At 35.7% G+C, this 10,888-nt stretch overlaps 2 protein-coding genes across 3 annotated transcripts; one reads left to right on the plus strand and one right to left on the minus strand.

Annotated features, from left to right (window-relative positions):
• Window positions 1–850: 850 nt before the first annotated feature.
• LOC120635829 (ubiquitin-related modifier 1 homolog) lies at window positions 851–4,185 on the minus strand. The gene is made up of 3 exons (XM_039906999.1): window positions 3,993–4,185; window positions 3,047–3,255; window positions 851–1,020 (listed from the first exon to the last, which is right to left on the minus strand). Exons 2-3 carry the CDS (start codon window positions 3,245–3,247, stop codon window positions 892–894), a joined length of 330 nt encoding a protein of 109 aa, XP_039762933.1. The 5' UTR covers window positions 3,248–3,255; window positions 3,993–4,185; the 3' UTR covers window positions 851–891.
• A 113-nt stretch (window positions 4,186–4,298) lies between these two features.
• LOC120635830 (partner of xrn-2 protein 1-like) lies at window positions 4,299–6,864 on the plus strand. Of its 2 annotated transcripts, XM_039907000.1 has the most exons (3): window positions 4,299–4,556; window positions 5,853–6,020; window positions 6,167–6,314. In XM_039907000.1, exons 2-3 carry the CDS (start codon window positions 5,857–5,859, stop codon window positions 6,312–6,314), a joined length of 312 nt encoding a protein of 103 aa, XP_039762934.1. In that variant the 5' UTR covers window positions 4,299–4,556; window positions 5,853–5,856. The 2 variants fall into 2 exon arrangements, with proteins under 2 accessions (XP_039762934.1, XP_039762935.1); XM_039907001.1 differs by lacking the exon at window positions 4,299–4,556 and having other exon boundaries at window positions 5,857–6,020; window positions 6,167–6,864.
• The last annotated feature ends 4,024 nt before the right edge of the window (window positions 6,865–10,888 follow it).

Consider the following 10,888-nt stretch of genomic DNA (forward strand, 5'->3'; position numbering starts at 1 on the left):
CCACCGAGTAGGTAACTATAAGGCCCGATTTATATTTATGTCAAATGTAATTTCATAAAGTATTTATGAGTCACCTTAGTACTCATAACACAAGCTACGCTTACATTGTGGCTAGATGGCGATGTGTGCATTGTCGTAGTATAGGTATTTATTTATTACTAGTGGGTCCGAAAGACGTCGTCTTGGCTTTTTTTTACCGCCATTTGTGTTTTAAAACCAACACCGTGTAATCCTTTGGAACATACAAACAAAATTTCATAAAAATCGATCCAACTGCTTAGGAGGAGCTAGGTGACAAACACACGTACGTACGGAATAATTTTAAACATATCACTATTTTTGCACCGTTTAAACCTTCCCTAGACCTAATGACCTAGAGCCAAATCGGTCCAAACGTTCTTGAGTTTTACTGAGTAACGAACAGCAATTATTTTTATATATATAGAAGAAGATAGAAGATTTATTTTGATAAACGACTAAGACTAAAGTGTTTCGATAATGCACCCGTATCTATATCAAAATACCCACCAACTCAATGGCATGAACATTGGTTGTTAATTAAATATAATTTTAATTGTTTCTTGAAAACTATCTATTAAGTAATTAATATTTATTAGGTTATTTGTAAAATCCTTATCAATTTAACAAAATAACTCGCAAATACGAGTATATAGTTATCAAGTGTTTAGTTATTTACCCACTTTATAAAATTACTGTAACAGTTTACTTAAAATCCAACAAGTAATTGTTACAAAGCGAAACCTGTACTTTTTGCGGGACCAATTATCAAAATTGATTCATTTTGGCATTGGACTGAAATAGAGGAACATTAAAAATAAAGTCATTTTGTATAAATAAAACTTATTTAATAAATCTTTAAGTTAGTTAATATTATCCCCCGTGCAGAGTGGATATGAACATTATAACGTCGTTTGGCTGCAGTTCGTATGCAAGCTCGCCGCAGAGTTCCCAGTCGGCCTCGTTCACCAGCACCAAGATTCCTGGCCTCACTGAATCACCCTGTGAACAATCCGAAATATAGGCCTATTGAATCGCCCTGTGAACAAGTCGAAACATAGGCCTTATTGTATCACCCTGTGAACAAGTCAAAACATAGGCCTTATTGTATCACCCTGTGCATATGCCTTATTGTATCACCCTGTGAACAAGTCGAAACATAGGCCTTATTGTATCACCCTGTGAACAAGTCGAAACATAGGCCTTATTGTATCACCCTGTGAACAAGTCGAAACATAGGCCTTATTGTATCTCCCTGTCAAGAGATCAAAAGAAAAGGGTATCTGGTACAAGACCATACAAACTGAGCTTTTGATGACTCCTTGGATTCGAGACACTTCAATGAATTGGAGGGACACTGTAGTTTTGTTACGACTACGATCGGGACACAGTCCATTAAATAAATTCGCCTATTTAATGGGTAAGGCTTCAACACCCAACTGCACAGAATGTGGTGTGGTGGAAGACGTATTCCATATTTTGATGGAATGTGTTCAGAATGAGTCCATGAGACGTTCCATTCTTAATACAAATTGTATATACTCTATATCTATTGGCGGTATTAATATAGTTTTAGGAAACATATCATCCAAATTATCAAAAAAAAAAAAAAATTATATAATGTAGCGGTAAGTTAAATATAATTTAGTGGCTTTAACAGAGCGGCATAGTCGCATTGACGACAAAGCTCTTTAAATAAAGATTAAAAAAAAAAAAAAAGTCGAAACATAGGCCTTATTGAATCACCCAGTGAACAAATATAAACATAGGCCTTATTGAAACAGCCTGTAAACAAGACATTATTACACCGTCAAGTAACCATCATCATCGTCATCATATCAACCCATTACTGGCCCACTACAGGGCACGGGTCTCTTACAATGAGAGGGGGTTAAGGCCGTAGTCCACCACGCTGGCCCAGTGCGGATTGGTGGACTCCACATACTTTTGAGAACCTTTACCTTTACCTTTAACATACATAAACATATAAGAAATTTTAAAAAGAGAGTGGACTCTTAACAATATTAATATTAGAAGTAAAAATAAACTTGTAGTGCAGTTTACTAGGGTGCATAAAATTAGTAATTCATTTAAGGGTAATTGTATATCTTTTGTGTATAAAACGTAAGCTTATAGAAAAATACTATTATAATATTAAGGATTACATGTATGATAAAAAGGCTAGGGTGTGAAGTGCGTTTACTTCATAGCTCAACATTAACTATACTGTGAGATGGTGATAACAAAAAAAAAATAATTATGTGAATAAATTCCTTATTGTGTGACAATCCTATAACTACACCCCTTAGGAATCATCCTATAAACATAGGCCTTATGTAATCATTGAGCTTTTCCTGAAGGCGACCAATGCTTGCTGGGAGATCTAGACAGCTGCGTCACAATAGATTGTAGACCCCAGAGACCAGGCGAACCTGAGCCGCAAGCAAAAGAAGGAGAAATCATTGAGTGAATGAGGCATTTTAGAATCACATTGTAAACAAAGACCAAACTGAGTAATCCTGTGAATAAGGCCGATGTTTGTTTGTCCAGACTTGATTTTTGAAATAAAATGATTTTTGTGAGAAATTTTCCCTAAGTTTATTACAAAGCAATTGTATTCATTGATGGCCACTGCCTGGCTGCCTGTTAAAGGACATCTTATCGTTGCAGTTAGAAATTCAAAATTCCTTCATTTCAAGTAGGTATCATAAGCACTTTTGAAACGTCAAGTCCGTCTGTTTGTTGTGTGACTCTACCACCGGTTCGGAAGGCAGTTTCTACCGACAAGCCGGCAAGAAACTCAGCAGTTGCTCTTTTCCAACATCAACAATTTACATGATTTTAACATTTTAACAATTTTCATTTTTCTATTTTGTAAGAGATGATGATGAGTTGCAAGCAAGCAGAGATGCTTCCAAGCAACCTTGTCATTAAGAAGTTTTTTATCAATTCTTTAAGCCTATGCATTGGCAGGTCCAAAATTACCCTAGGAATCATATAGAAGATGCAGGAGTAAGACATTAATTACCTGTAAAAACAACTCGGGTCGTTCTTTCAAAAGGTTATCTTTTATCCATAAAAGAAGTTCTCTTATGGTCCATTTATCTGTTTGGCAATCAGGGAAATATTTCTTTAACGCTGGCAATTCCACTTCCCTCTTTTTAACTTTGTCGAAGAGTAATTCTGCACCACCGCCAAACTGTATGTGTATTTTTAATGTTTCTGGCATAATTGGTGCTGAAATTAAATTATAGAGTAGTGAGTATTGGTCGATGGACTGGCGACATAAAGTGAGTAATGGGGAGTGAGTGGATGAGTAAGGCTGAGAACCGGGGTGGTGATGCTTCTTGGGTAAGGAGTTCTTCTATGAATTTGACGCCCGCAGCCAAATGATGGATGATGATGATGAGTCTTGGACTAGACACTGCTGTGTAGTGAGACAAACTCCATAGTGCAGCGGTGAGCGTTGTGTATTTAAGTACCTCCTACTTAAATTCACAACGCTAATCCCGGGTCAGATTCCCCGAAGAGGCAATTTTATAATTTCTGTATTTTCTTTGTTCTTGTCTGGTGGGAGGCTTGGGCCGTAATTAGTTACCACCCTACTGACAAAGAAGTGCCGCTAAGGTATTTAGTGTTCGCGTGTAAGCCGATTAAGGGATTAATTTTTTTTACTACACTACAAGTTAGCCCTTGACTGCCATCTTACCTGGTGGCTAGTTATGCAGTCTAAGATGGTAACAGGCTAACCAGTTAGGGTATGGTAGTCATACCCCTAAACGGTTTCTACGCGACATCGCATCTGAACACTAAATCGCTTAGCGGCACTTTTTTGTTGAGCCAGGGAAGTCGTCAGAAGATCATTTATAATTTACGAATTTTCTCTGGTCTTGTCTCGTTCTTTGCTGAGAGCTTCAAACATAGCTTACCAAACCAAGATTTATCAAAATAATAAATATGAATAGGCTAATTACTTGGTTTATTAATAAATCCACGTTGTAAATCTACGTTGTAAATGGTCGAAAGTTTCCAAAGGATTACAATCACAACTTCACACTTGGCTCTAAGGTTCTTCTTCTTTGGGTTTAGGAAGGTTTTAGATTTTGGGGAATAAACAAAATAATTAGATTGTAATTTTAGGTTATGTTTCACAGTCACTGTCAACTGTCAGATGTCACAGAATACTTACAAATGCGTTTTTTTTTTGCTCATTTTTAAATGATTATGTTACAACTTGTATAGTTACAAGTTGTTATTGTAACATATCAATATAACTTAATTATAGTTTTCTGTTCACGCACTTATAACTGTTCGTCGGCGACCGTTAGGAATTTTAAGCTCGAAAAGACTAAACTAAACTAAAAAAATCTGCTGTCAAACTATTGTCAAACAATCATGAATGAAAAAAATAGAAATTGAAAATAGCATTGTTGATTGTTTTCATTGGAAATTACACTTACAGGATAATACATAACAAACTGGCAAAATCTTGGAGAAACTTAGTTGGCTTCAATTTTTCAGTCAAAACAGTTATAAAGGTACATAAATTATGATTTCTTAAAAATTTAGTTGAACGCTTTCTCATCATTTCCTCGCTTAACCTAAAATGTTATGTTGTTGTTTTTCGATTATTTTATGACCGGCAAAGACTGATTACCATACAGCTTCTGAAAGATTATTTGATGACGTAACCAGTCTCCACTGACCACTTTTAAAAATCTCTGATAGTGTTTGTTTATGCGCGCATTCGCACGAACTTAAATAATTGATATGTTTCTTTTAGTTTAAAAAACTCTAAAAATGACAAAATCTAAAAATTGCCTTTATTATCTACCACTCAACTTTGCAAAGAACCTAAGTTTGGTTGTTGTAAATGTTGATGAATGCTATATTTTCAGTATAAAACATCTTACTACACATAAATGCGAAAGTTTACATGGATGTATGTTACTCAATCACACAAAAATAGCTGGATGGATAGATTATATCTTGGAATCCTAATCTTATTATAATTTTATGGATTACTTAAATGATAAAAAAGCTTTGATAACAGAAAAAAATTACCTAAAGCGAAGTTTGTTGTGTGCTCTACTTAGACAGCGCACACTTGGAACCCTTGTAGCTTTTCATTTAAGTTGGGGAACAAATTTATCACCATCCCCTTACAATTAAGTAAACATATATGTATGAATGCTTAATAAGTGCCTGTGATAGGCCTACATGAATAAAGAAAATTTGAATTTGAATAGCACATAAAACTTTAATACACTGCGCCTATTTCACTGCAATACCAAGCACCCTCAGAAGCTGTTGACTTTACTCTATGCTTAAACAAAATCCAGATATTGTTTATTAGTTATTCTGTACTTCAGTTTGGTTTACAAAGTCAATGAATGAATGAATGAATTCACTTTTATTGTAAACCATGTAAACATATAGAAATAAAAATTTAACAAAAAGTATACACGTTGGCGGCCTTATTGCTACATAGCGATCTCTTCCAGGCAACCAAAGTCGTAAAACACAGCTGAAGAAGAGAGAAAGTTGGTGCATATAAATTAACACAAATTTTTATTGCAGCACCAACCCGTACCTTATAAGAACTACTTTCGCCAAAGGTTGTCTGGGACAGATCGATGTAGCAATAAGACCGCCTTTGCACACCCCAAAACTAGTTTTTTATTATTTTTTATTCGTAAATGTGTTTCTCTTTATGTTTTGTTTTTGTGTGTGCAATAAAGAATTTAATAGTAATAATAATATTAACATATATAGTTGCATATATGCCTATAAAAACATACAATAAAGTGTTTAACTTCAATGTACATATACAGCAAAATGAAGCCATCGGTGGACATTGATGCCCTGCGTACAGAGCATGAGTCTGATGAGCAATGGGAAGTCCGTCGCAGTTTCATGATGGAGCACAAGGATGACTTTGAGGAAGCTGAGCTCATCACGCTGGCGCAAATTTTCACCAACATAGAGTTTTTGGGGTGCAGGTAACTTGTATGCTTAGATATATAAATAAAAAGTCATTTTTATGTTTTATAAGTTGATATCAGTCAAAATAGTAGGGAAATGGGGTTACAGCACCGGCAAGTGAAGCCATGAAACATTAGTAAGTAATATTTCTTATTTGTTACAGATATCCAGCCATGACCATGAAAAGGATAGCGAAGTTAGCAGAGAAAGTGTCAGCCAAATACAAGGAGAGTCGTAAAAATAAACTTAAAAGGACATTCATTGGAGCCAGTGACGCAGCAGAGCAGAAGGCTAAAAGGACATTCAAATAATTATATAAAATTCAAAATTCAAAATGTTTTGTTCATGTAGACCTTATCACAGGCACTTATTAAGCGTTCATACATTTAACATGTTACACTAATGTTAGCGAGAGTGGTGTGCACTGGGTTTCTTACAGTATGCATACAGTAGCAAAAGTTGAATGAAACTGCAAAAATTCCCCTCCAATACGACTTATGTAAAATAATTTGGGTATGCAGTGCTTTTGTGCATGTATGAAGTGCACGCCACTGGTTAGCGATGGTGATAACTGCATTCGTTAACTTAAAACTAAAGCTACGAGGGTTTCAAACACGCCCTGGTCTAAGAAGAGCCCACAATAATCTTAACCAGGTAATATACAACTACTACTAGCGGTTCTGAGATTTGTAGCCTTATATTTAAAAGCATAAACCACAGAATTGAGAAGTTACAGAAACCCAGTAGACAATTAATATTGAAGCATCAAAAACCACTCCTCTTCACTTTACACCACAAACTTTTTCCCATTTCATGATTTTACAGTAAACGTTTAAAAAAGCAGAAAAATGTTTGTAATGGGAGTTTAGTCACTACGAACATACATACTTGACGTTTCAAAAGTGCTTATAAAGTAGGGCTACTTGAAATAAATGAATTTTGAAACATTACAGTTAAAATAATTAAAAGGTAAATAATTATTTTACCTCTTGTTTTTTAAACGTTTACCATAAAATGATAAAATGGGGAAATTTGTGAGCTAGCAACGCTAACGAAGCGTTTTCACTGTTTTTGACACAATGCACTGCATAATGGCTGAATGAGGATTCTGTATGTTCCTAGTTCTGTGCATATAATCTACAAAATGGGCATGATGACTGATTAAGAAAAACTGCCTTATAATGTAAAAATAATCGTTAGTATATATTATATCCACAAAAATCTTATTTTTGCATAAATTAAAGTTTTTGTTCATATAAATTACAAATTTTATTTTAAATATAATATATTTCCCGCTAAAACCATCGCCGGGTGTCATGGCCGCACTCGTGACGTCATAGGAAAATTATATTTAAAAAAAAAAATTCCCGCTAAAACGATCGCCGGGTGTCATGGCCGCTCTCATGACGTCATAGACGAATTAGAGCTTCAGTATGGAGGGTAGAGGTAAGGAGAGTCATCTTATATGGGAGAAAAGTTGAAAAAGTGTCCAGTTGTATGCGCTAAATAACAGTGCAAAAATCCTCCACAATGGCGCTGGTGGATGCACAGGGTATGGTATGAATGTAGCAATCGTAGATGAATTGAAGTATGCCGAGTTAAAAAATTTAATGTCATTATCGACTAAAGTAGTTAATTATTGAGAATTTCAACAACTTACGTTGTACAAAATATTGTGGTAAATATAACCTTACTTCCTTGTTTATTTTTCAAGCCTACTCTAACAATATTTATATTTGGCGCTTCTTTTAAGAGTTACCTTGATGCAAATGTGGCGCCATCCTAATTTAATACATTTTGACGACACTTTTTCATATACACAGATGATCCTCCTTACCTTTACCCTCCATAAGCTTCAGTTAAGACCTCGTTCCATAGCTAAAGATTATTGATTTTGGTATTGATACCAAAAAACTTACTGATAGTTTAAAATCACAATACACTTGATATACGCAGAGGTTTTCTAACAACAAGCGGTACAATTCATGACGTTTTATAGACGTGACGTCATCATTTTGAATTCGGCGTTTCACCTGTCCTGGCGGATCGCTAGATTTTCTAGTTTCATTAATTGTAAATAAATACTTCGAATATAAAAAAAAGTTTTTTAAGATAAATCAATCATATATCATCAGATAACACGATATATTACGCGATTCTTTGTTACTGGTATCACGCCTGGTCGGTCTTTCAAAAAACGATCTTTATTTTTAGTATAATGAATGAATAAATAAAAGAATGAATAAATATACTTTTATTGCACACCATAAGTACAAAAGTACAACCAAACAAGCTGGACACGTTAATTATAGTCAGGGGACATAATTTTTGCCTCCTGCCGGTGCTAGCCCTGCTGATGATAAGTGGAAAACCTTTGCTTATAAACAGAGAAACACTTCGCAGGGCACACCAACAACTGTTATTAGAACTTTAAAAAAAGTGGACGCCATCTTGAAGTCTTTGGATACTGAGCCGATTGTTTTATAAATCGATATCTGAGCGTCCGCGTGGACACCGACCACGAATCTGTTATCAGAATTAAAAAAAAGTGGATGCCATCTTGAAGTCTTTGGATACTGAGCCGATTGTTTTACAAATCAATATCTGAGCGTCCGCGTGGACACCGACCACGAATCTGTTATCAGAAATAAAACAAAGTGGACGCCATTTTGAAGTCTTTGGATACTGAGCCGATTGTTTTATAAATCGATATCTGAGCGTCCGCGTGGACACCGACCACGAATCTGTTATCAGAATTAAAAAAAAGTGGATGCCATCTTGAAGTCTTTGGATACTGAGCCGATTGTTTTACAAATCAATATCTGAGCGTCCGCGTGGACACCGACCACGAATCTGTTATCAGAAATAAAACAAAGTGGACGCCATTTTGAAGTCTTCGGACACTGAGCCGATTGTTTTATAAATCGATATCTGAGCGTCCGTGTTGACTTCGACCGTTAATCGACGTCGATTTTTAAAGCAATCGGCTTAATATCTAAAAATTTCTAGATAGCGGCCGCTTTTTATATTCTGATAACAGATTCATTATTGGAGTTTAAGCTGACGCGCAGATATCGATTTTCAAAGCAATCGCTTCAATACCCAAAAACTTCAAGATGGCTGCCACATTTTTTTTTATACAGATTCGGTGTCAGAGTTCACGCGGCCGTATAGATATCCATTTTGAAAGCAATCGGTACTTTGATGTTAGATCTGTGGGTACAATAACCAATCTATTTGGTGTAAAAATACGAATGTTCCTATGTATCCTATGTTAGTCTGTCATTTCACCTAGCTCTATGCCAAAAAAGGGGGTTAAAGTCACGCCTCACACTTTCGCATTAGTGTGGATGTAATCTATACGTGATCTCTGCGTCATCAAATCAGAAATGAGGAGACCCGTAGAAGAACTAGAGTTACCGACATAGCTCAGCGAGTCATAAAGTAGCGGGCGGGGCACATAACTAGGAATACCGACAGACGTTGGGGTCCAAAGGTACTGGAATGTCGACCCCATTTGGCGATTTAAGATGAAATGGAAATTCTCCTGGATTTGCTTCTGGAAATGCTTGCTGGACAACAATCTCCTCATCAATATATAGCACTGTCACTAATGCCCGTTTTCACAAATGCCTAAATAACACCTAATCTTAGTAGATTCCTAGGCCTTTCACAAATAGTTTTTCTAGTCTATGATTCTTGCTACAAGTTGTACTTTGTTGTACACATTATAAATTTTTGAGCCTAGAACATTGCGATTAGTACTAACTCATTCATAAATTACTGATCAATCTGAACTTTGAAGATACATGTGAGCTGAGGCTGTAGGAGCCTTTCGGTAAAGTTTTATAAAGTGAGCTTAATTTACTATATTCCGCGAAAAGCAGGAGAATCTGTATAGTGTAATTGCGAAAAGTGCGTAGAGGGTACATTGCCGAAGATCTATTTGGTGTGGAGTATAAGGGTTGAAGAAATTACACCATACAGATTCTCGTTCTTTTCTCGGAGTATAGCAAATTAAGCTTAATTTTCATAATACATCATGGAATTCCGCAAAGCTAGGCCTGCTTCTGTCCAATATTCGGAAAAAAATTATCTTCTACTCTGAGGAACACCAAAAAATAAAATAACGTTATAACAATAATAATTTATTTTTTATTTACTATTATACCCTTTTACTATTAATAATAAGTTAAAGTACTACCACTTTTTACGTTACAAAGACGTAACAGCTCCCTTTCTTGTGGGTACTTTATAATGTTTTTCTTTAATCTGTTATCTGTCTGGCGGCCGTTTTGAAATGCGCCATCTTTTTTTTTAACTTCCATATTCGTTTATATTACGCGATTCTTTGTTACTGGTATCACGCCTGGTCGGTCTTTCAAAAAACGATCTTTATTTTTAGTATAATGAATGAATAAATAAAAGAATGAATAAATATACTTTTATTGCACACCATAAGTACAAAAGTACAACCAAACAAGCTGGACACGTTAATTATAGTCAGGGGACATAATTTTTGCCTCCTGCCGGTGCTAGCCCTGCTGATGATAAGTGGAAAACCTTTGCTTATAAACAGAGAAACACTTCGCAGGGCACACCAACAACTGTTATTAGAACTTTAAAAAAAGTGGACGCCATCTTGAAGTCTTTGGATACTGAGCCGATTGTTTTATAAATCGATATCTGAGCGTCCGCGTGGACACCGACCACGAATCTGTTATCAGAATTAAAAAAAAGTGGATGCCATCTTGAAGTCTTTGGATACTGAGCCGATTGTTTTACAAATCAATATCTGAGCGTCCGCGTGGACACCGACCACGAATCTGTTATCAGAAATAAAACAAAGTGGACGCCATTTTGAAGTCTTTGGATACTGAGCCGA

This window comes from Pararge aegeria, chromosome 27, assembly GCF_905163445.1.
Source record: "Pararge aegeria chromosome 27, ilParAegt1.1, whole genome shotgun sequence".
Lineage (NCBI taxonomy): Eukaryota > Metazoa > Arthropoda > Insecta > Lepidoptera > Nymphalidae > Pararge > Pararge aegeria.